This window comes from Nesoenas mayeri (genome assembly GCF_963082525.1).
Source record: "Nesoenas mayeri genome assembly, chromosome: Z".
Taxonomy (NCBI): domain Eukaryota; kingdom Metazoa; phylum Chordata; class Aves; order Columbiformes; family Columbidae; genus Nesoenas; species Nesoenas mayeri.
Window position 1 is genome coordinate 27061661 of NC_137542.1, and position 26861 is coordinate 27088521.

At 45.5% G+C, this 26861-nt stretch overlaps 1 protein-coding gene across 1 annotated transcript in view; it reads right to left on the bottom strand.

Annotated features, from left to right (window-relative positions):
- The window catches only part of PTCH1 (patched 1), a 66231-nt gene extending 43106 nt beyond the window's left edge, over positions 1 to 23125 (bottom strand). The window contains exons 1-2 of the mRNA XM_080362022.1: positions 22317 to 23125; positions 20590 to 20782 (exon numbers count right to left, since the gene is read on the bottom strand). Coding sequence (XP_080218148.1) covers positions 20590 to 20782; positions 22317 to 22517 — 394 coding nt within the window. The 5' untranslated portion in view covers positions 22518 to 23125. The remainder of the gene's footprint in view (positions 1 to 20589; positions 20783 to 22316) is intronic.
- Between the last annotated feature and the right edge of the window lie 3736 nt (positions 23126 to 26861).

The window sequence follows — 26861 nt, forward strand, 5'->3', positions numbered from 1 at the left end:
CAGTAACTGCATAACATGTTGTGATTCAGATCGTTCATAATCACCACCTGTTTTTAAACCCCCGTGAGAAAGGCAGAGGGAGACTGCAAAGTCGACAGGCTCTAGAGGGAGCCATACTCAATTTGCCTTGCTAGAAAATATTACATAAGAATGGAAAATTATCTTCCCTCCCACAAAAAAGCACTAATCTAGAGTTCATATATTTTATATAACCTCCCTTTTAGTCCCTCTAGAAAATGCATGTGGGAAGTAGGGTCAATTAATTCAGCCCATTAGCTGAATCCTGAATCAAGACCACATCCAGATGAGGAGGACAAGAATACCACCAACATGTTGTTTCCAACCTTCACAATTTATTACCTATATTGCTCTGCTAAGCCCAAGCTACAAACCTGGTATAATTTGTTACTTTTTTTTCAGTCCTAGTCAGCTTGGCACTGGTGATCTGAATTACTGCCAAAGTTTAGTTCTGCAACAGTGTGAACAGAAATTAGGCATGTGCATCTATCTGCTCCTAGGCCGAATAAGGGAAGACTGATGTGTAACCAGCTGGCAGTGTGGAAGATGACATTCCCAAGCCTGGACAGGAATATATTTTTCCAATCACTTGGGTCCTCAACCCATTCGTAACCCTCCTGGGCTAGAAGGACCACCAGGCAAGAAGTTGGGCCCCCGTGTGGATAAAGCTGTCAGAATGAGATCCTTAACAATTAAACCATACAGTCATTCTGGCATGAAGCACTACTTTATTTCTAGTTCAAGAATTCTTCGAAGAAGTGTTTCAACAATACACTAATTTTTTTCAGCCTGTCACATGTGGCGTTACCTTCTTCACACCAAGTAACAGCAACTAGCTCACAGTAAGAAAAATATAAAAATCCAAGTATGACTTCCTTATCTAGAGTCTGTTTATGACTTAATATCTCTCTTACTACAGGGAGAGAACATAAGATCATTGAGACAGCATTGCATAGTAAAAAATAAAAAGCTATTGTTAATTTTTATCAAGAATTAAACCCTAAAAATACTTTCACCCATCAGGCTCACATTGATGCTCACTTCCTCCATCAAGAAGTAGCCTATGATACACTAACAAATTTTACTTCATCTTACTGGAATATGGGGTGGCGGTGGGTAAGGGAGCAGAGTTATCGTAATCCGTATGTCTTGGAACCAGAGCTTTCTTTTGCAGTCCTTTACACTGCAAGTGCTTCCAAAGACAAAATGTCTCTCTCCCTCTTTTGTGTCTCAATGCCAGCCAAGACAATAAAGCCCCAATTTTATGAGGACTGTGGAGTCTACCATAAACTTCTGCTCCTGGTACTATATTCTCTCCCACCCCACCCACACTTTCCTTTTGAATTTAACCAGGACTTGAACCAACAAACCATACTTCATGCAAGACAAAGGGCAGCATTCCTATCTCTGCTGAAAGTGACCAACTGTTTACTATCAACAGAAATGATTGCTTCCTAATCAAGGTCCTGTCAAACCACATTAACTTCACTGAACAAGGCAGATTTAGCTAATCAAAATCACATCACACAAGTCAGTAATCAGAACAGAAGCTATTTTCTTCCCCCTTTAACATTCAAAACAGGAATAGCAAAACCACCCAAGACGGCGGGTGCACGTTCCAGAACCCAGCAGCAGGTCTGCTCCACATTCTTCTCAAGGCATTACACCATTTAATTATTTATTTGATAGGCCCATTATGTACATTTCTTCAGCTAAATAGCATAAAGATAACTACACAGGCAAATGTGGATACTTTATACAACATAACACTCAGGTACAAGGAACTGATAAATGTAGATTGCAGAGGAAAACTCTGCCAAAGACACATGATGTCAAAAACATAGACCAGAAGCAAGTAGATACATCAGTGGCCTTTCAACACACCACAAATAATAAAGAGAAAAAGTGAAGGCCAAAAAAAAAGGCTTATACCCATTATGTTTTCGTTTAAATTTGCAAAGATCACTGAAGGCTGTGATACCCAGAGATCTTAAGGCTCCACAACCAGCACTATCAGCTGAACATGCACTTTTTTTAGATCAAGCACTCCTGCTGCCTTTTTATCCACCTCTCACCGTCCCTCTCCCCCCGACTATCCGCAGCTGGTGCAAAAACCTACGAGAGAGACCACTAGACATGTCACTGAATGTACCTGAAGCCCCTGGTCTCACTGTGCTAAAGATACGCAACACTAGGCTCAACACTCGCACACTCTACAGAAAGCGATTCCTTACACTTGTAAGAAAAAAAAAAAATACATGCATTATAGTCATCATAGGATTTCCATGCTACAGGACAAACGCTGTAATGGAAAATATGACCAATTAACGAAATGCTGGTGTTCTGTGGTTTTTCCTTTACAGACTCTGCTTCCCTGTCTTTAGTGACAACATTTTACACTCAAAATGCTACTGACTTAAATTGTATACAGCATACAGTACCAATACTTCCCATTTTATTCCATATCAAAGACAGACAGACTATTTCACTTTAATATCTTGGTGACAAAATCCACACATCACTCTCCTTTTCTGGTACATCAAAAGCCACCTGACAGCATTTGAGTCCTTTATTACATGCTTCCTTATGATTAGTGCCTAGGTGGCTGAGTTGGTGGCACAAATGCCCACAAGCCAAAACACTGATTTAAATAACAGATTGGTACATTGTCTCATGGCTGGTTATAACAAATGCAGCAGTTCGAACACTATCGTTCCAGCAGCGTCATCAGATTCTGGGTGTCTGTCTACAAAGAATGAGATACTATGCCATCTCTACATTTTAGCTAACAAATTTTTGAAAAAAGAAAAGAAAAACACAACAAAGCAATAACACTAGCATCCTGGCACCATCTCTCACTGGAATATGACAGTTTCTAATTCTTAAGAATGTGTCTGAAGGCCAGAGTTCAACATGAGACAGTTTTACTGACAGCATCTTTGTTGCTGAGTATTAATTCTCGTTAAAAACTTGTGCTTTCCACACAAGAGGAAAGTGTCTTCCCCCTCCCCCTCTCCGCAATATCCACAGGCTTCCCTCTTAGCTCTTTGCCAGAACACATAAGATCTGCCTTGTGCAAGTCAGCTTCTTGTTCCATGATAACATACTGGTGCTTCTCCTGAACTTTCCCACCAACCTGAACAGAAGCTGGTCAAGGTACTAAATTCTTTGCCCTTCTGAACAGCCCAAAGAGAGCAGTAATTGTCAGTACGGACACTGGGTTGCTAAGAACTATGTAGGGACCACCATGCCTCCCTCCCCCAAGAGCAATGAACAGCTGTCAGGTGGTAACAAGTTTTAGTCATCCTTAACTTGAGGCAGACCTGAACCCGTGACCTATAGGTGAAAGGCTCTAGATCCCATTACCAGGCACTGGGGTCACAGTCCCAGTGATTCAGTCATCACAGATTAAAATGCTTCAGTGCATCTCAAGAGAAGCACCCAGAAAAACAAAACTACTTGCCTCTAGTGTACCTTTGCAAAACAGTGACCAGAGAATCAGAGAATCATAGAATGTCCTGAGTTAGAAGGGACCCACAAGGATCACCTCTCTAACAATATTAGAGTGAAAACATATTTGTTTTTATTGACACAATTTCTGACAGATTTCCTTCCACTGACTTACTACCAATTCTGAAGTTACTGCATCACTCACCTCGTGCTCATTTCCACTGCAAATGTTACAGGTTTACCTACACCCTTCTCACAATTCACATTCAAAATTTACATGGCATTACATTAACATGCTTATAAAGAACCCTGGAATCTATGACCAGGAACTGCAACCCCTTCCACACTGAGTAGTCTCAGGAGCAAGTTTGACCTCTCATACAATAAGAGATTGATCCTAGATCAAGCTGTGAGTGATACCCAAAAATCTCTGCCTGTTAATTTATTGTCCAATTGCTCAAAAGGCATGAAATATTTATTTTTCAGAGTATCTTACAATGTTTCATTTCAGGTTACTGGAATTGCATCATATAGCCTGAGGCTTTGTTATTTTTTTTCAGACATGAACACTACCTCTGTTAACCATTCAATAGCTACCTTGTGCACAACTGTGAAACAAGGAGCCTAGTAGAGAGCAAGCTCTCTCTTAAAAGAGAACATTCCTCAGAGTCCAACACTTTAAATAAAAATGTTTGCCTAACAATGTGGAGGACAGACTTTGAGAAACCAAAGCTAAGATTTCCAGAAATACTTACTGGTTTTGGAGCCTAAGTTCTCCTGTGACAAGCCTGATGTGTGTGAATGGAGCAAATTTTTCTAGAGAATCTCCCTTCTGAAGACTATGGGCCTTACAGGCAACAGGTGGGCAGACATACTTCTGCTGTGTTTGAGCAACATCATCTTTTACATGTTTCCAGGACTTTACCTGTGTAGCATTAGAGGAATCTAGACCAACCTTTTGACAATGACAACTCGAATCAATACAACTGTACCTCTAATAGCCATGGACACCTCACACAAACCATGTTTTAATTTCACCCCTCCAAAAGATGCCAACCAATACCCCTTACAATGCTTACATTACAGCCTGAGCAATAGCAAAAGCAGGCAACCTCTGCAATTTGCAATATTTGTTACCACCACAACAGGAACCAAAGAGAAACAGAAAATAAAACCCCTTAATGACTCAGTAGCCATATAAAAAATGAAGAATAAGCACAATATCCCAATGTGTCTGCCTGAGACCAACCTTTACGAATCGACTCAAAAAGCAGCAGCATGCAGAGAAAGACAAGAACAGCCCGGACTTGCCTATGTGATGCGCTCCATCCTGAGTGAGAGCCAGGGAAAGCTGCAGACACCTTGTCTTCTCTCCCTTCAGCACTCCCTCCCTGCTGGGATGAGAACCAGGAAGGGTCTTTGTCTTCATATGTCTCTCCCATGCATCCTACACAGCCTATCGCCCTCAGTTTTGACTGCTGTTAAGGGCTTCCTTCCACTCCACGCCCTCACATAGTCTCTCCTTGGGCTGTTCTCACATGCATCTTCATTAAATGCAGATACAGACATTACTTAAAAACTACAAAATGAAACTAATTTCAGTCCACTTCATTGGTACACAGATAAGCCAGTCAGCTACAGCTTTGCCTCCCTGTCAGTACGGCGCTCCAGTACTTGAAGTCTTCTACACCTGCTGCATATCTGAAAATTAGTACCTAATGACACCAAAGACAATTGCCATTTTTATTAATGAAGGAGCACAGACCTCAGGACAGCAAACACAGCAGCCAAGTACTACTCACACAGGATCAAAACCTCCTATAAAGAAACTGAGATGAAGAGTTGAAGTTCTCTGGCAGATACGAAGATTACCCTGCCTCTTACTGGGCACAGAAAAATAATGGCTTTTTGATTTAAAGCTTCCTGTTGCTCTCTAGGGAGTTCTCTTGGATGTTTGAGCTTGTCTGTGCTGCTCTTTGTCAGCAACAGAATATAGTTTTCCTGCACACAGACAGTATTAGTTAGCATCCTGACAGAAGAGCAGGGAAGACGGCACTCTTTAGGCCTGACTGGCAGAGTACAGGGGTAAAATTGTTCGCTGGGAGGAAGCGCAAAACACTTCCCTTGAAATCTAACTTTAGTCAGTACAAGAGATTGGACTGGTTGGCATGTCTACTTCTTTAAACTTTTGGAATGTTGTCTACTTGTAGAGTCAGAACTGCTATTGGCTCACATGGCTGATCTCTGAATTTATTAACTAGCGACTGTAAGACATTATAGTGTATTTAATGTATCTGATATTCTAACAATGCTCCGGACAGCTCTCACAAACCCATCAGGATTACATTATAAAAAAGTTTTGGCTACCTGCAATTATTTTTTTCTGCTCATTTATTTAACTATGCAAAATAAAGACTTCATAGGGAATGACTGAAGCTAAGTTACCAAAAAAAACCCACTGAGAAATGATGAGCTTACAAGAGCTAGAACACAGCGGTAAGCAGTGTCTTAAAGAGATTACATGGTCATTCAATGGGCTGTGCAACGGCTCAATGAAAAATTATCACCTTTATCATGTAATTAGACATGATCTATGCCAACACTGGACTGCAGGCAGTCAGAAATTCCACACTGTGTCTAGGTTTTCTAGCACGGCATTTACTCTGCTGAATACACATATCTGCGTTTGTACAGCTGACATGGAACAGCGAGGGTTGTGCATGCCTAGGTTAAGATAGCCTGCACTCCACCACCTCCCTTCCTCCAACACCCAGTGGACACTCTACACTTCTTCTTCTCCCCATTATAATGTCCAACAAAAGGACACTGTCTGTCCAGAATATCACCACATCCAAATGTGATGAATCAACTGACTTCAATCTTTCTTTAGCACCATTGACTTCCAGGAAAATCTAGAAGCAACATGACCATCTCAACCAGTTCTGTCACATTGGGAATTAGATAACACCAAGTTCTTTGGTTTTGCTTAAAAAAAAAAAAAAAAAGAGAAATAAAAAGCAAATATAAAAGACTGTAGCCTACACATGCAAAAAAACCCCAAACCAAATCAAAACACAAAACAACCAAAAGCCACACTTCAAAAGGTTGTTTTTATCTCCCAAGCGATCGTATGATATGAGTCAAGTTACTCCTCACTCATGCTGGGGATGACTCCAGTGTTCCTGTTACAGATTTCAATAATGCTGACATGATTATGAATAGCAAAAACAAAAACACACATCAAAGATGACTTTTCATTCTGTCACAGTTTGACAAAGTTTAGAGCTGTGACAAGGGCACAAAGCTGTCTGCATACTCAGGAAGAAAGCCCAACAACAGCTGTCTCTGCTTGTAGAAGGAAACCTTCCCCGCAATTTTAAGAGCTGAAACCTTTTCTCTCGAAAAATCAAATAAAAGCTGATTTTACACATAGGCATCTGTATTGCCCAACGGCAGAAAAATATTATTTCTGATTGGGTAAAACAGACAGATTGCTAAAATATTAAACATTTTTTGATGCGTTTCTTGCTTGGTGGCCCTTTGGTTTGAGAAACTGGAAATCTGCAGTTAAAAAAAAAAAGTTTAAAAAACCCTGAATGCTACAAACTGAAATAAAAAACCTCACACAAGCAGCTTTGAAATGTATAGTAATACACAGAACTGGTACCTGCATATCAAAGTTTCCAATTAAACACAAAACGCAGTATCACAGAACCACAGTAGCTCCTTACCGAGCTGCGACACATGTTCTTGGTAACAGGATACGAGCTGTTCACCTCTGGGTCACTGGATCTAATCCAGTCAGGAACAATAGTGACCACAAGTTGTTTACCCTCTGACAGCTGTTTGCTAGCTTACGTGAAATGAGCTCGTGGTCTCAGTCCACTTCCTAGTGGGCAGGTGTTCATATTTTACAGAAAACCACCATCACAACTGGCATTCTTGTTGACTATCCCAACAAAGAGGCTGAGGAATGAATGGGCATGGAGAGCAAACTATCCTTCCTTCCGAAGACCTGGTTCCTTCAGGACAGAGCTAAGTCACAGCTCCTGGTGGAGATGCCCAACTATTGAGTTTTCTGGCCAAAGCAGCAAAGGAATAGACCCCTCTAGACTGCTTTTTCCTAGAAATGAGAGGGATGGCCTACAGTGAGGATAGGCAGCTAATACAGACTTTTGCTACTCTCCAACATTTATGGTCATGTAACAGTTTACACCCACTGAGAGGCAAAGCTGAATAATTTTTCTATAATTTAAAAAAACATTTGAGCACAGTTCGTAACAGGCCAAAATCCTCAATTGTACATGCAAGTGACTAAGTTTCCAGTTCTGCTGCGAAGGGCATGTAAGGAGCGTCAAGGTCTAAACCTAAGGATTTCTAAACAGCTGAATGTAATTGTTTTAAGTTACTTTAACTTGAATAAGAGCTTCTGCTGGGTAATATGTTGAAAACAATTTGCTGTGTTGTTCCACAGCAGTCAGCTTTCCTCTAGGCCCAACTTTTCATTTAACCTCTCGGTGCCCTTTCCTCAAATATGTAATTGTTTTCCTGTGTGGTTAAAAGCAGCATTTTTAAGTCTTTTCATCTGTACTCCTGGGATAGCACAAGTTTCAGCTGTACATGGAGTATCACAAAATTTCAATGCAATTTTTTTCAAAGGAGCAGCAAGTAGTAATGAAAAAACTCTTAATCCACAACCTTTTAGAGCATACCGCTTCCTAAATATTGCTTTTAGGAGATGGCAAAACTAACATATAGAAAAATTAAAGGAATGAACATGTTATGAAAGAGTACAGTTTCTTTCAAGTATTCCCTACCAGCTGCTTGCTGTACCATCTGTTGTTGCCTAAGCAGCTTCCTTCTGAATGGCTTTGCAGTGAAGCAGAACTGCTCTCACTGTCGGACACAATCAGGTCAGGTCAGCACTCCCCCCAGCACCGAACCTGCTGCCTGTCACAGCTCCCCCCACCTCGATATTTCTTACTGGCCACCAGCTCCCAAGACAGTGTTGCATCTGTCAGGAGGCCCATTTTTCATAGTTTGCTTGCTATTCACACTGAGCAGTAAAGAGCACATTTCATTTTGTGCAGGATGCAATCAGAGATTCCCGTCAGATACTCTGAGAGCGTGACCATATGGCCAAGTTTATTCTGAAGCAGAAAGGGCTGGGAAAGAAAGTTGAACAAATGACCAAACACACCCCACAACACAACCTTTATTTTCTACTTTTGGCTATTCTGGTCATGCAGGTAATTTCACTTCACCACCAAGCTCACCAGGCTGCAACAACGGTCCGTTCTCCTTTTGAACGGGCTATTACCAGCAGCTCCGGGGCCGGCAGAGACACGCCCCTACCGCAGCGGACACGGCGGCACAGGGGCGGCTTTCCCGGGCCCTGCCGCCAACCGGGGCCGCGCCACGCTCCCATCGGAGCACCCGGCGCACCGGGAACCCCTTCCCAGCCCCTTCACCGCTGCTCCCCCCGGGGGCCCGCACAATGGCGGCCCCGGGCCGGCGGAACGGAACGGCACGGCACGGCACGCCGCCGCGCCTTCCTTCCCAACGCCGCGCCTTCCCGCCGTATCTGTGCAGGGAAACACACATCGCTGGGAGCCACTTTCATGATTTTGTTGCGAGCGGGATTAGCTGGATTAGGGGCCGATTCATAAGGACCCCCTGCGGCTGTGAGGAAGTTTCATCGCAAGGTCAGTGTGGTGTGAACTATACTCTGTCAACACCACCACTCCTTATAGCCGAGTACAAAAAATACAAAAGGGGCAAAAAAAATTGCAAGTGAAATATGTGAATGAACAGTTTACGGCAACGAAGAGATTTACAGATTTCCTCATCAGCTGTTTAAGAAGATGTGTACCCTTCAACGCTGTGCTCCTTTAAAACAAGAAACCTGTATTAGTCATTTTTAATTTATAAAGAATGTAGTGGTTTAGGAGGTGGGAGGAACCTGGGGAATAAGCGCAGCAACCCACACACAAAACCACAGAGGAACTTTTGGCACTTAGTCGAAAACCAGTCATGCAGCTCAAAGATTGTTGCACTGTTGAGATTTTATTACATATAATGCTATCACCTTCAGGACTATTTAATTCCTAGCCCCCTAAGTGTAGTAACAGAGACATTAAAAAAAAACAGAGGTGGGTTGGAATGGAGAAAGGAGAAGGTGAATTTAGGTTTTTGTTTGTTTTTTTCTCCTTAAAGCATAATTACCAACTTCACCCCCCCCCCCCCCCTCAAGATTCCCCTCATCCCATCGTAATGACATCACTCAAAGACAGCAACACTTTTGTAGACGGCATGATGCAAAATAAAATCTATAGTGAAAGAGGGAGACATTTGTTTTGCAAGTGTGTGTGTAGTTTTTTGTTTTTCAGTGTGTGGGGTTTTTTTGTTTTGTGGTTTTTTTTTTTTTCCTAGAGTAGTCCCTCTTGCACAGAACCAGGCTGTTCAATCAAAGCCTTATCTGTTATATTTCTGTCCGTCTTTCTCTTCTGTTTAGCGCATTCACCAACAAGAGAAAAGGGGGTAAAGCAATGGAGGCTTTGACCTGCAGCTGTAACACAATACTTTCGCACAGCCCTGTCGACCCCTGACATAAATTTTACACCGCAGCTGGCATTTACACACTTAACATTACCATATGTATAGCCTACTCTGTGCTAATTATGCTAATCACCTGTCTAACTCTCTGCTGCGAAAAATGGTTGTATTTAGCAGTCCACTGCCTACCAATACAGCTTACTGTGTGGCTGAAATGTACATTCAGACGGCTTTGAATGGCAAGATTTTTCCACGTTGCTGGCTTCATTCAGACCACAGAAAAATTTATTCAAGTCAACTGGTTTCGGTCTGCAACAAAAAAGTTACGAGAAAAAAGTGAGTGTGTTCCTGCCCTAACATTCTAAGTCTGCTTGCAAGCAAAATGATAAATCAATTGGTGTGGGAAACAAAAAGGGAGAAAGATTTCTTTTGCAAGCCATGTGAAACTGTAGCCTATTTAAAAAAAAAAAAAAAAAAAAAAAGAGGGGGGGAAGAGAGGAAAAAAAAAAGATTAAAAAAAGGAATAAAAAAAGGTCATCCTATTTCCCCAAATCTCTCGAAAGAGCAGTTAATAGATGTTTACGCCTGATCACAATTCTCTCAAGGTGCTAGCTTTTATCTACAGTTGGAAGTCATACTAAACATGTTTGAGTTTTGTTTCTTTATCTTAATAATTTGCACTAGAATATAATATTTTCTATTATCTACCACTTAGCATCAGCATCCTAACAGCAAGGGCTTTTTTTCTGAGTATAGCGAACCCCTTGTGAAGTCAGTAGAGTAAGACTGGTGTAAATGACGTCAGAATCAGGCCCACGGTGAGATGCAAATAAGACAAATTCACAGGAAATATCAGGAAAACGGGTGCAAGATGCTATATTCTTTCAGTATCTAATACTTCTTTTACCACTAGAAAAAAGGTAATTTATGAAGAAGAACTTAACAGTTGTAAGGGATTGGGGTATTTTTTTTTTTTTTATTATTTTATAGTAGTGTCAGCAGGAAGGGAGAGGTTTCAATGAGTTCCTAAATCTTATTTTTCTTCTGGGTATCTCACTCAGGAGATTACACCAAGATCTGCACTGGGATTACATTCCTGTAGCTATTTAAATACAGTTTATCACATACAAATAAGTTCCTATAACCCTTTTCCCCTCTGCACACACCCAAGGAAGCTATGGCAATTCACAGATTTGTCAGATAACCCAAACGTAAATCTGATTACTGCATCACCCTTGGCGATTTCCTTTCAGGTCAGATTTGTGGAATCTCATTTCAACCAGTTTTAAATGTTATGAAATGACATGTTCATACACAAAATGGAAAAATGTGCAAATAAAACTCCTATATCCACTACTGCATCTGAAGAAGATAAGCACACTGAAGGTAAGTCATTGTTAATATACAGCAAAGGGTATTTAATTAAAAACAAGAACAGCTCAGCAATGTTTCTACTCAGAAGGTGCAGTAACACATCCAGTCTTTTTATTACACAGCACGAGATCGAGAAAAACGCAATGCCTCTGCGTTCCCTACTCCTCACCCTTTGTCCACTCTTGCTTCCATGCGCAGGAGACTGCCGTTCACATAAAGGTAAAGTAACAGGTTCTGCCTGTCAGCAATGGCCTTTAATATTTTACTTCTTAGATGCCTGTTTGACTAAACTAAGCAGCTTCAGCCAAGACACATCTTGCTTTCTAGAATCTCAGTTTCAGTTATTATTATTTGCTAGTCCAAAGCACTAATTTATCTGTGTTTTTTCAGCTCCAAAATACTGGTTGTGCAGCCAAAAACACAAATAACACTACAACTACTGTGCTTTTTTCAGATTGTGTGGATTTTTCCCTTTTCCTTTTTTTTTTTTTTTTTTTTTTAACTGGGAGATGGACCACCCTGCTCTCATGGCATAGAACACTATTTACATTGCAATACTTGACTGTGTAATACATCTGGCATTTTTGGGCAGGATTCCTGAGCTAGGGGCCAGAAGCCCTTAAGCAATGATTTAAGGCGGGTGGGGGGGAGGGGGGAATCATACAACTTGACTTAACAGTGCTCATTTCTAGCTTGTTGCACTTAGCTTTTGGTTACTGACTGAAAAGCAGAAATGCACCAGACTGGTAAACGAGAGAAGGCTGTTTCTTTTATCTCAGTGTTAGTAAATGAAGACTGTATTACAGTTTAAGGGCTCAGTTCCAGCCTCAGGTATACGGGTGTACAACACAGCACACGTGCCTTGAAAATATCAGCTTTTTCTTTTTTGCTTGCACATGAGCCAAATACAGATGTTTCAAATACACAATGATTACTTGTATATTCAAAGCTGGTATTAAGTTCAGTACAATTCTCTAAAGGAGCAGCACCTTTACAGAAGAGTCAGGTTATGGTTCTGCTCATTCCCTTACCTCTTATATATTTTGCTCAAGCTCCAAAATCAAGCAGAAGTCAAAGCCAAGACATTAATTCTAAAAACAAAAATTAAAATTCTCCATACATCAAAACATCTATATGGTCAGCAGTTTCCATACAGGGCTTTTTACCTCGTGAAACTACTACTTCTGCCAAATTCAGGATGTTTATAGCAACTGAGGTAATACAGAATGAAAATAACAGAGAAAAAGCAGTAACAAGTAAATTGTATTTACAGACATTAAACTGATTTTACACAGAAAAGAAGAATTAAGAAAAATAAATTTTATTTTTAAATTCTGAATTCAAAGTTACTCCTTTCACCTCCACTCAAACTATTTCTAGTGCAATGTACAATGAAATATTACTCCCAAAGTCACTCAGCTAATAGCAAGAATGAGCATAGCTTACTGTACCCTGTATTCATTGGTCATATTTAGGACACTGTAAATAGACAATAAAATAGCAGAGATCATGCAAAACAGGAGCAAACCATTTTCCTGTTTTCCTTGATTTATGAGCACAAAAATAAAGTGGCCATTATAAGATAGCATGTATTTCCAGTGCACAAATCATACTCCAAAGCAATGAATTTTGTGTTATGAGGTACCATCTTGGGAATCTGTTGCCCCAGTGAATCATCAATAGTAAAAAAAACCATTGAGTTTCTGTAAGTAATACTGAAAGTTGTGTATCTTTATCTTTCTGAACTTTGACAGGGGACTACTCTTCCTATTCTAGAACTGTCACTTAGCCCTTAAGGAGTTTTACTCATATCTTCAAGTTTCCCCAGGTAACAAACACAAATGGCAAAAGACCTCCTGCATAATAAAAGGCAGGAGAGATTAGAGAAATGAAAATAACCAAGGCATACTGAAGATAAATAAGAATTATTAACACATGTAACTTTACAGTAGACAAAATGAAGAATGAACTTCTTGGTAAAATTCTGCACTCCAGCTCCTGCTGAGCTCCAAAAAAGAGCAGCTAGAAACATGTATATATCCACACCATCATCTGTAGACAGAAAAAACACTGTGCAAAGGCTGGAAGACTGAACTTTATATACAGGAGAAAATGCCTGACGAGGAACAGCCCCACAAGGTCTATAACCAAAACGCTGTTTTGACCAATCAAAATACTCTTTAAAAGCTACCTGTGGGGCAGAAAGCTTTACAAGCACAGTTTTACCTGACTGTTCATAGGCTGAAGTGTGTGATTCAATGTTAAAAGGATTGTGCATAAAAGGCCATGAGCATCGAAATGAGAACATGTTCCATTAGACACCAAAATGAAAGCAGTTGCAGACACATTAAAACCAGCATCCTAGTGGACACAGTTCCAATAGGTCATAGGGAGGTCAGCTTTGAAGGAAAAATCCAAATGAAATATAAACATGACATTGTGGAAACCAGACAAATCTTCCATAGCTTTGTCCAGCCAGCACTAATCTAGGAATCAGCTGTGGTGCATAATCTAAACGAAGGGATCAGTCAGTTCATACATCTGGAAGCTGTCATATTTTGGAGCCTACTAACAGTTATGTGTAACTGAAACATGCACTTGCATGTAGTAGCCTTTAAATTTGTTGAGTGGTCAAGAATTACATGCATATGCTATGTGGTATTACTACTTTCTGGGGAACCACCACAAATACTAACAGGGCTAGGGCCATCTCTTCCCATGGAAAAAATAAATCATGAAAATGGATGGAGTCACGGTGAGGAGCTCAAGTTTTCCTTAATGCATTCTCCGTTGAAAGCGAGTTTGAGTACTCATGGCTATTAGAGTTCATTCTTGTCTGAACCCAACATCTGCTAAGGAATAATGAGAAATGAAGGCCTAGTCTCTTAACAACAACAAGAAAAGAAAAAAAGTCCACTTAGCAGGTAACAGGAGCTGGTAGTAGACCTCAAAACCACTCACCACCACCTCCACATAGTACCACAACTCCAGCAGCAGCCAGCCCTAGGGCTGAGCTAGCTCTTCTACTTACCTACATTCCCCTTTTCCTCCTCAGCAGCAATGGCATGGGGAACAACAATAAAGCAATGCTGCTTTCAACTGTTCTATTTCACTCCAGGATTTCTGGACTGAAATCTCTAGGCTCTCCAGAACTACAGAAATGCCTTCACACTCTCTTCACAAACAGCAAAGTCCCCAGAGTGCAAGATGACACTCAAAGTTCAGAAGAGGAGAATGGTACAGCCAAGGCACTACCCTGTTCAAATACATATTTCAGCAGAGAAGGAAACAGACCCTTCCAAACAAGGATCTGTAAGGGCACATTCTGGCACGGACACTGGTGACAGTGTGCTAAGTTTGGAAATAATAATGAAGATTAATTTTCTGCAGCCTTGGGGACATCAAATGCCTCCAAAGTCTGAAAGGCAGAAGGAACTGTGCAACCATGCAATTACAGCTTAAGAGGTGCCAGTTCTACAGGAGGAGATCCTCCTCCTGCCCTTCCCAGAAGAGGTAGAGCAGAGGCATGCTGTTAGCCTGCTGTGGCTTTATATGGGGGTAAAAGCCAGGCTACACTAAAACCATTCCAGATTCTTCCACTACATTCAGCAAGTTCAGGATTTCACCCTTTACGTTCTCAATGACCAAAGAATGGTCACATGCAATAATACCTTCATTAAAATGCTTACAGATGAAAGAGAAGTTTTAAACACTGAAGCTGTTTGTTGTTCTTTTTTATGTAAGAGTTTTTCAGCAAGGAACACCAACTCTGAGCTGTTGATATGGACACCTGTCAAGATGGTACTTAACAGAGACATCCAGTGACTTTGGATGTAACAGCAGGCACTTGAAAGATAACCATCAAGCATCCATATAACTAAAACCTTTAGACACCTTTTCTTAATAACTTTCAATATATGAAAAGAGAGGGAGTTCAACTTCACAGCAACATAACACCCACAATGCTGATGTTTTTATCCACACACATCATGTAAAGCTTAAATATTAGAATTTCATGGGTTTTCTTTTCAAAACAGAAACAAGTACAGAATACTCTTCCATTTCGACCAGTAAACATGAAAAAGAGCACACTGGTGGGTTTGTAAATTTTCCAGATAAACACCTTTCCACAAACTTTTAATACACACTGAGGGATACAACACAGTACAAGACAGTATTCAGAGATATGTAAACTCTTATGTCACCTGATCCATATGAAACTAATGGATTTGGTGATGAGATCAGAAATCAGCCCCCAGAGTGTCATGCAGCCAATAAACACACCACCTCAGATTCACCAGCAGAGTAACTTCTGCTCTTCTGCCATCTATTCTGTGTTGATGAGGTGATGCAGGTACAAGGATATCTAAACCAGTTCTACTCCACTGCTGTGCAAAAATCTGTACGTTTGTGGGAGAACTGAATTATACCCAACTGAGTCAACTCCTGCTAACCATATTCAAACCAAACATGTTACTCCAAGCCCCTCACATAGATTTGTCACCAATTCCCAAAGATCTGTTCCTTTACTATTTTGTTTCTCCAAAGAATACTACTGTAAAGTTAACAGATGCCTTAGGCAGAAGTTAAGAATAACTTTCCTCTCCACCTGCATTTGATCTTGCTGGGTTAAGCAAACCAAGAATCTATGGAAATAACACTGGTTCCTGCATCACTCACACACTTTCCTCATTTTCACCTCATCCTTATATTGCATGGGTAGACTGACATATTTTAAGATGGGTCAGCCATAAATACCAACAGTAACTTGATTTTTGCCCCTTTAGAATGAAAGGAAACAATACTACACATAGCTCAAATCTTTAAAACTTTAAAACTGTTCATGCCATATGAACTGTGTCCTAATTCACTTACAGTTAGAACACACTCACTGTTCCAAGTACCAAAGCTGAACTATGTGGCCACTGAGGCACTTTTGTTTTCCCTACAGGATGTCGTATCCCTACCTGTATCACCCACCCTGTTCCTTCAAACTAGCATAAAGAAGGAACTCCGCATGTTAGAACTTGGTTAGCTCTGTGAAGAGAGCTAACGAAGGCCAGGAGGGAGGTTTCAACTGATCTACAGCTAGTTCAAAAACTGCAAGAAAGGAAGGAAAGAACACCATGATCTTCAATCTCTCAAAGAAGAAAAAGTAATTAAGAAAGTGAGGGGGGAAAAAAAATCCAAAGACAATAGTAACATTAAAAGAATTATCAAGAAGTAAGACTAGACCATATCTCCCCATATAAGCTGCTCCAATTAATGCCACTCAAGGCACTGCAGTAGCCAAATTTCAAGCTCTGCTTAACAGAACCTTCTCCGGAGCCAAAAACTACCTTCTTTCAGAAGCAGAGGCTGTGAATTTACATGTATGACTACTGTTCACACACAGGGTCTTAGGGTGCCTATTAGAGTGGTAGCAAAAAACATAAGCAGTTATAGGCATGATTTCTTTTCCATGCAGAGTACTTTCTAGTTATGAATGGATGTTTCTAAAAGCACATCTGTGTCCAACAAAATTCAGTCACAAAGGAAATCAATGCAAAGCCCTTTTTGTTCTCTCAAGGGCTTATGATGTATAAAGATGCTAAACAGTCTCCACAACTCCAGTATGCATGGACACCCACATATAGCAGTTCAACTAAAGCTGAATGGGCATGGACAACAGAACTACCATTAAAATGCCAGTCCAGAATTTGTTTGCCCAAGAAATTAACACAAGCATCCTCCAGTAGCAAGGTATGCACACTGGGATGACAGACCTGCTGATGGGCTCAGGGGAAACAGATATCTGACCCAAACAGGTATGTGACCCAAACAACAATGCCAGAAAGCCCAACTATGAGACAGGAGCACAGACTGAGAGCATACCATGGGGAGGGGACACTGAAATGCTCTGATGAGCAGCCAGAGGAGGACTGCGGGTTTAAAAAAAAAAATAAAAAATGCTACTCTACAACACTCAGTGCCAAGAAACAAGCTGAGAGGAAAGCCACTTTGGTATCAGGAGGCTTAGAGAATGCCAAGAGTGTTGGCACAAATTCTGAAGGAGAACGACTACTATAGGAAAAATGAAAGAATGATGTTTTGGAGATCTGTTTTTCTTTTTCTCTCTTTGAAAGTTTGCCTACGAGGTGGGTTTCTAAACTTCTTATATAAATATTTCATGCATAATAGCTTCAGACCCAGACTACTAATCATTTATCTTGGAATGTACATGGTCTTAAAACTCATTCAAACTTCGCTTCACTATTTTTAATTAATCGTGTTACCGTTTTAAAGCAACCGCTTACTTACAGCAAACTTTAGTGCTGTATTATGTTCCATGCTCCATGGTATTCAGAAATACAATATACAAAATCAGTCTCTTTATATAAATACTGCCAATTTATTCAGCAGTAATAACTGTAAAAAGCCTCAGCAGCAAATCAAAACTGTTACTTATAACATATTTCAAGTAATTTACCATCTTTGGCCAACATTGCTCAGTTCATTCAAACTCTCAGTAGACAAAAGGTAAAGGCAAAAAAAAGACAGCTATTTTAATAAACAGGGCAATTCAGTCACTGCTTCTCCTAAAAGAAACCTTGTTCTAAAGGGTCAGTTAGTACAATGACCTCCATAGAGTGTACTTTAAAGCTGTTAGGACCAGTGGCATACAAGTGCAGAGAAATTAGTTTGGTCACTGCTTTCCATTTCTGCATAGGAAGAACCCCATTTTTCATACTATCTCTTCCTACACCTGTTCCATCTCAGGTTCCCACTCTGCACTTCCCTCTGTAGTTTTGCAACAGAAATACGGGATTGCTATTTGTTAGATGTATAACACCCTAGTTAATGACTGGAACATTTATAGAGTCTCTACCAGGAAAGCACATTTCAGCAAGTCCTTTTGTGTAGAGAGTCACATAGCACTAGAATAGGAAGACTGGAAGTTAATTTAAATTAAATCCAGAATATTTTATTTCATCTTAATCAGTCAGCCTTTCTTTGCAATCTGCAAATGTGAGGGTTTCTAAATGCAGAGTTTTAATACATTACTTTACACCCACTGTGACCTGAAAACAAAACTCAACAAATGTGAAATTACCTAGGTTAACTCTGTACAATCAACTGCATTATGAATTCATCTTGGCCATAAAAACCTCAGAGATCAATTTCAACTAGATTTTCTACCAGGGACTTTCCCTCTTCCTTTCTCCAAGAAGCAATAATGACACGAGGTCAGTGCAGCAATTGAATTAAGCAGCTATTTTGCAAATCATTTTTTTTTTTTCCTGGAGAACTGCATTTTTACTGCAAGGCCAGTCATATAGGCATTGTCAGCAAGTACTTTCTTGGTATTACACAGTTACAGAACACAGGTGGCATTTATGGGATGGGATCACCCTATCAAGTAAGTGAACCCCAGTAATATTAGAATAATAAACCTCAGGGAATGGTGTTGGATGGAACTGCATTCACATATTACACACCAAACTCAGAAAAGACAAAACACTTGTGCAAAAATTGACAAAACAAACTTTGCCACAACAAACTAACAAGGACTTAAAAAAAAATATGTTCATAATATTCATAATACTTTGCATCAGTATTTAAGGTGCACAGGACCTAGTGATCAATAGAGATTCTGAATGCTCATCTCTTCCTACAGATGGGAACCTGCCTGCTCTAAGTGCTATTGCCAGAAAATCTCATCCTATTTTGGGTTCCTGGGCTACATGTACCAAAACAAGTTTAGCTGGTAACACTTTATTTTCCAAAACAGAAAAATCAATACTCACTAAATGACCCAGGAACCTCATCCTGACCCCAAATATGGCTGTCATCTGCAAGGATGGAATCTGGAATATGCTCCAATTCATCCAAGGGGCAAGCCAGACCACCTTCAATAACAGCCGCTAGCTTTGTTTGCACTTAGCACTGGGTTTTCCACAGGCGCACATACAGAGAGCTATTTAGGAATGATTATTTATGCAGCTCTCCATATTAACTTTTATAAGCCAAATCTGCTGCAAGTGACTTTGACATAAAACCCGAGTAACTGCTGCAGTCAAGGAACTCTATTTTCACATCAACCCAGCTAGCAAGGGAATGTGATGCTAAGTAAATACTAAACCAAGACCCCACAGCCAAAACAAAAACTCACACAAAAAGGAAAAAAAAAAAACAAAAACCAACACACAAAAAGAACACGAAAGAAAAAAACAACCAAACACCAAACAAACCCCCAAACACAAGAAGCACCACAAACCCGGCAGCCGTGCCTCTCGGGGCAGGGTGACTCGCCCGGGCTGGCTGCCCGACGCCCCGAGGGACACGCGGGGCCTGCGAAGGGGGCGCTGCTGACACGGCTCTGCCCACCTCACACCCCAGGTGTTTGTGTCCGGGGTGCAGGGTGTCTGTTTCGAAAGGCAGCCCGCGAAGCCCCGGCGCCGCGGTACCGCTCCTCTCCTTTACCAAGCCTGCCTTGCTACGCCCGCCCCGCCGGGCTGCGCCCGGAGGACGGCGCCCCACAGCCCGGGCACTGCCCGCGGCCACTCTGCTCCCGGCGGCCTGACAAGCCCCGCCTCGCCTCAGCAGCCGGCTTTTTTGTCCTCTCCCTCTTTTTTTTTCCTCTTTTTTTTTTTTTTTTACCTTGAGACAAACGCTCCCCCCCACAGTTGAAAGCTGTCCAAAAAACAGGACCACACACAGGCACCCGCCCCGCCGCGCCGCGCTCCTCGCCGCCCGCCCCCTCCCCCCGCCGCGGGCGCACGCACTCCCAAAATGGCGGAGGGGCGCCTCCCGGCAGCGAGACCGCCTCCCGCCGCCGACGGGGACGCAGAGACCCGTCGCCCACCGCCATCCCGCACGGGGAAACAGGCCGAAGGCGAGAGCGCGGGGTGGAACGGGGGCGGCCTGGCCCGGCGATCCCCGCTGAGGGCACAGCCTGCTACTGCGGCCCCCCGCAGGCAGAGAAGTGGTACGCGCCGGCCCAGAGCCCGCCTCGACAACCGCCCGCCCAACCGCCCAGCGCTGCGCCGGCTTCCCCGCCGGCAGTAGGCCCTCCCCGGCATGTAGCGGCCCTGTGCACAAACGTACACACGCAAGCACTCCAGCCTCCGCCGCTCGAGCTAGCTTTACCCGGCCGGCCTGGCGTGGGGGGGCGGGGAGGGGAAACGGCAGAGGACAGGGCCTCGGACTTACCTTCTACCCACAGCTCCTCCACGTTGGTTTCGAGATTAGCTGCCCTTAATCCTACAGCGAAAGCCCCAAATATGAGGAGGCCGACAACCAAGAACTTCCCGCAGTTTTTCTGAATGTAACAGCCCAGTTTAAACAGCAGTCTCTGAAACTTTGCTCGCAGCCAGAGTGGCGCTTTCCGTCCCGTCGCCTTCCCCTGCAAGGCAAGAAGAAGTCAGTAGTAGAGGGGCTGCAATAGGCCACCGGACGTGCTTCCTCACCCACGGGCCAAACAGCTCGTGCTCCTCGGGGTGCATTTCCCACGCAGCATCCCCGGGAAGCCCCGTGAGCAGCTCGAGCAGGCACCCTTCCAGGAAGGCCACCCGTGGGCACACACAAAGGCCAAGGTGTACCTGCTAGTAGCCATTCTCACCCCAGGCCAATGCACGGGTTTGGAGCAACGCCACTGCCCAAGAGCCCTGCACCCTCACCTATGCTGCCCACCGCACTCTCCTCATGCCCAAGCCACCACCAGCAGCTCAGGCTGCAAAGCACTGGTGCTGCCAGGACCTGTGGCTCCAGGGCAGAAGTAACCACTGCCAAAGAACCTAAACAGCCACAAGAAACAAACAAGTCCCTTTTCCTGTTCTCCTTAGACCTCTGAAGGGTGGTGGGGGGAATGAAAAGGGACTCGCTGATGATGGAAAGCTAGCAAACTAGTTGCCATTTCCCCCATCCCGAGCTCCTAGCAGAGGTTTGGTGCTGAGGCAGGACCCACGTGGTGAGCAGCGTTGTAAGATCAGAAGTAATTCATTTCCATAGAGTTTGGAGACGCTGTGTGATCTGAATTAGGAAGTAGAACAGCCATCTGTAAGTTACGACAATATTTGTGAACGGAAGAGGGCAGCCACATGGATTTTTTTTTTTCCCTCCTCCTTTCCTCCTTCTTACAAAGCCTAGAAATCTGCTCCCTGAAGTGAAACCATCCCTGCAGCAAGGCAGCGTCTCGAGGTTGTTTACTTTGAACATTTTTTGGCCGGCGGAGATTGGCGGCCCGGGACATCCCTCCGCCCCGCCCGGGCCGGGCTTGCGGGGCGCTCCGGCACCTTCAGCCCTTCGCCGCCAACAATACCGCCACCGCACCGCGGGGACCGGCGCGACCTGCGCGGCAGAATTAAGGTGGCAAGTTGTTTACGGCCCTCGCTTCCCCTCCGACCGCCGGGGGAAGAAAACCGCCGCAAGCTATCTCTGCTGGGGAACCCCCTCTCCGAGTGCAGTGGCCGTGTCGGCGCTCGGCGGAGAACTTCACAAAAGCACAACTTCTGCCAAGAAAGCGGCTGCCCGCGTTCTACCCCGTCCCAACCGGGAGCGAGTGTTGCCGAGGTCGCAGGGCGCTACGAGGGGATGGAGAAGCAGAAAGGAAGCGGAGAAGGAGCGGGAGAGCGGGCCGGAGGCTAGCCGGGGGGGAAAGGCGGGGAGCGACCTGAGGCTGTCTCGGGAAATTTAACCAGAAGAGTGCTCCGCAGTGCAAGTACGCACCAGGGCAGGCACAGGCGAGCAGGGAAGGAGGGCACTCTCTCCCGCACTGAAGAGTCACAGACGTCCCTCTCTTTTTCCCAGCATTTTATTGGTGGCTGTTTGATTTCCATCTCCTCCTTCCACCCCCGCGAGAAAACACACCACCCCCTCCTCCCCCGCCGAAAAACAGCACTAGCACTATCGTGTATCTCTGGAAAAAAGAGTGAATGCACCTTTGCGATCTGCTCCAAGGCGAAAGCCGCATCACAGTAGCTTGGCCGCTGCAGATACTCCCGGTCGGGCGCCGCGGCACGCCGATTCCCTCCGGTTCTTCGCCGCCTCCCACCGCCGCTCCTCGCCGCCCGGCCAGGGTGGCCGCTGCCGCCCGCACTGCTGCTCGTCTCTGGCTCCGACGCGTTACCGGCCGAGGCCATGTTGCCGCCGCCGGCGGGACGGGGGAGCTGGCGCTGCCGCCGCTGCGGCGGAGCTCGGGGGCCCGGGGGCGCGGCGGGGCCGCGGGGGGCTGGCGGCGCTGCGGGCCGCGGGCTGCTGCTGCTGCTGGGGCTGCTGCGGCGCGGCCGCCTCACGCGGGGCGCGGGGCGGCGGCTGCTGCCGCGGCCGCTCCGGCCGAGTCGCTCCCCGCGCCTCCCATTGCCACATCGCGCGCGGACCCCGAGCTGCAGGCGGCCGCTCCCCGCGCCCGGCGAGGGCAGGCGGACGGGCGCGACCCCCGGGCCTCCCCGGCTGCCGCCGCTGCGCTTTCCTCCGCTCCCGTTGAAGTCGCCTCCTCCGGCCGCCGCTGCCTCCGGGAAGCTGCTGTCCGCGGCGGCGCTCAGCGACGGCGGCGCGAAGGCGGCGCGGCGGGCCGCGGCGGCTGCTGCTGCTGGGCTGCTTCGCCGCGCTGCACCATCCTGCTTCAGCGCCGGGGTGCTTCCCGCGGGCCGCGGGGCCGGCGGGGCTCCGCGGTCGGCCCCGCCGCGGAGGCGGGCTGCCGGCTGCCTGGCGCTCTCCCCCGGCGTGTGCGCGGCAGCACCGAGCTGCAGCCCCTCGGCTCAAGAGATGAGATGAAGAAGAAAAAAACTACTCTCTCCATTTGGATAAAGAGGAGGAGGGGTGGGAGGGGGGGGGGGGGAGTATGAGAGGAGAGAGGCAGCGAGGGAGGGAAGGGAAAAAAAAAAAAAAAAAAAAGCTGAAAGCCCGCCCCCAGGGCTGTCAGATGGCTTGGGTTTCTGCGAGGCGATTGGCTCGGGGAGGGCAGAAATTACTCAGCAAACATGACTATTATTAGCTGCTTAGCAACAGCTCACCAAAGTAGAGAGACCACCCAGGCAGGCAACCCTTGTGTGTGCATCTCCAGCTTCAGGGGGAGCCTTAAAGAGATCCAGCCTTCTTTGCATGCAATACTTCCATTAAGGAATGCCTTCCCCCCCCCTCCTTCTTTTTCATTTTATTTTCAAGAAACTTTTTTGTCTTTTTTTTTTCTTTTTTTTTTTTTTTCCGGCCGGGATGCTTGCAGACAAATACACGCGCAGAACTTTTCTCGCAATCGACACAGAGATATATTTTTCCCTTGTAAAAAAGACAGCGAAACGGGGGGAAAGCAGCGTTAAACGATTTCTAAAGCCCTTAAAAAGAAAATCCTTTTAGAGGCACCTTGGCCTCAAGCTGCAACAAATACTGGGAGGTCTGAGCTGAATTCCCAGGCTTGCAGAAATAATGACAGAGTGGTGGATACTGCGGTAGAAAGTGCCAGATTTTTCTCCCTCTCTCTTTCTTTTTTAACTAAAGAGGAGACTTAGTTCCTTGCAAGAAAACCACTCCGTCCAGTTAGAAAAACGCAATGAAAACTTAACACTTGAGGGATTTAAAGCCACGCGGTAGCTAGCCTGTTTCAACTTAGGGTTCATTCTTTAACTGAAACCTGAGGAAAACCAATTTTAATATGTTTTTAGTGTAAAAGTCCATGAAACGCAGCCTGCCCGGCCGCGCTAAACACTTCTTCAACTATACGCGATTGTTTACTTTTTTGGCACCGCTTCTCCCCGTCTCTGTTCATTGAGACTCAGCCATTAATTGCTGCCGCTACAGCTGCGCGCACTCCCCCCAGCCCCGGGGCTGCGCGCCCCGGCCCCCAGCGCGGCTCCCGCGGCGGCTCCGCGGCCCGGCGGACCTCCCGGCGAACTGGCGCGGAGGGCAGCGGGAAACGCGCCCTGCCGCTCCGCGCCCGGCCCGGGAAGGCTCTCTGTGGGGGGGCTGCCCCCCAGCAGGGAGTCCGCTGCGGGCTTGCGGTGGAGCGCAGCTGTAGGCGCTCCGGCTGCACGTTCGTTGCGGGAAAATAGAAATACTGAGAAAAAGTGTGGGGACCCGAGATGCGAGGGGGAGCCCGAGCAGCTCCCTGCCCGGTACGAGGCCGCCAGACACACAGCCCCGGCGCCAGCAGTGGGCGCGGGCAGCGCTCCGGAGGCCGAGGCCGCCGGCGGGAAGGGGGTGCGGGACGCGTGCACTCTCCGTGCGGAGCCTCTCCGTGAAACTGCCCGGGGCACCCACGGCCAGCGGCTTCCTGGAGTCGCAGCTGCCGATGTCCCTTTTGCTTTCGTCTCCGTACCACCTCCGTTTGTCTCGCACTGGGAAACCTGCCACGCTGAAGGCCCGGCCCCGTGCTCCGCACAGGACGGTCTCCAGGAAGGTGGCTGGGAACAGCAAGCTGTCACGCACACGGAGGTGAATACATATGGGAGAAGGAAACCTAAACAGCTTGGAGTTGGAGGCTGAAACCGCACCTGAGGTGCGATCGGCCACCTCTAATTCGAGTTTCCGCTTGGGAAAGTGACCGTCCATCTCACTAGGAACCGATGTGCCACTGCTCCTGCCCTGCTTAACGTCACCCAGTCTGATGGGGTAGTAGGGCTGGGGGATGGAGAAGGAAGGGATGGGTGGAAAGGCTTTTTAGTTGTCTCCCAGCAGGCTTCAAAACCAGGGAAGAGTGTCCCTTCAAGCACATCCAGCCCCACAGTTGCCCTGCGTGGCTCCTGTCTGGCTCCTGCCTGCTCAGCTTCACACAATAGCCCAGCGCCCGTCAGTCCTCCTTTCTGGTTCCAAAACTCAGTCTGAAGACTCAAATTTAACAAGCGCTGTCTTAATCGACCCCCTCTCCCTGTGGTCCGGAGGGATTTTTTTTTTTTTTTTTAAGCATACACAAGAGATTAATTACTGCAGGGATCTAATTGGCCTTGTTTCTGTATTTTTTTTTTCCCTTAAGGAAGAAGTGTCAGTGTAAAAGTCTCCACTTGGGTGGTCAAAGCAGTGGCTGCCCCTAGTTTGCCTCATAGCTGATGCCTGTGTGCTACATTCCCGAAGATAATGTTGTTCCTAATCAATCTGTCCTTATTTACATTTGTAAGCACTGCTGGCTGTGATATGCATGCCCTGTGTGTGCAACTGCTCCTCCACACCACGGGCTTTTTCCATATTCAGCATCTTGCAGGGATCCCACAGATTCCTTATCTCAGACTTGCTCCCTGGTGAAGGCCTAGGAACGTGTCTCCTTGGGTAGGGTGCCTGCAGCCTGCAACCTTTTGCACCCGGTCCTCCTGACTCCTGGACAGCCAGGGCTGGCATACAAGAAACTCAGAGCTTTGGTGATAGTGGCTTTGGTTTGTAATGCTCTGCCTCTTGCTTATGCAGAGCTTCATACTTCCTCCCTCCAGATGATGGATCAAATCCAGTAGAGTAGAGATCAAATCCCCAATGAGGAACAGGTATTTACACTGATTTTACTTTAACACATTTTCCCAGGTTGCTCATCACCTGTGGATACAGCACTAAGAGCATTGCAGTGCTGGAGCATCTGATTACCTTGATAAAGAAATTATGTAGAAATGAAGCATGGGCACTTTGTCTTCCTTTTGTAGGGGCTGCAAGAAAGCTGGCCATAGCAGAAGAAGGACTTGAGAGAAAATAACCTGATTTTTGCCTGTTCCCTCAGATTTTTGTCTGTCACACATGTTTTCATCGTGCAAGGGCAGAGGTCTGCCTCAGGCCTGAACCCCACATGCATGCCTGACTCTGGCTTTGACATCATATAAGACCACAGGGCGGCACCTTCACTGGGTTTTGCACAGCAGCCTGAGCCCCTCTCTGTTTCCACTCATAATGCCCCACTTGCCACCAGGCAAGTGGGGGTTGCAGTTTGGGGGTGGTGGCACACAGCAGGGACCCGCTACACAGGGCAGCGCCTCCGCGTAGTGCCCATGCCTGGGAGGGAGGTGGCAGCACGAAGCTCGCCCTCTCCCCCTCCTCAGACCTGGAAGAAAGGGAACTGCTTGAGCCAACTTGTCAAAATAATGCGGCTAATTACCCCTGATCTCCTTTAATGGAAAGCTGCTCTGCACGCCACAAAGGAGCAAATGAGGGATCTACAGCATCAACCCAAGAGCTCAGGCATTTTCTTCTATGGAGGGCTGCTGGGAACCGTGCCTCTAGAAGAGCCTCTGAGGTTCTTGCACTCCTCCAGCGCAGCAGTGGATTCCCAGGGAAGGACCAGAGCGCCCGGGGGTCTGCAGAGGACAGCAGTGGGAGCAACAGCCATCTCCCTCGAAAAGCTGCAGGACATCCCAGCTCTGGCAAACTTCATCATACTCTATAAGGGGTTTTAACTCTAAAAGCCCAAGTCGTCTTCATAACAGATTCTTTTCCTGGCAAAATGCCCTGCCACTTGTAGGACTTTAATGTGCATAGAGAGGGAAAGTTATACGGAACAGTTTTTAGTCAGTCTGGAC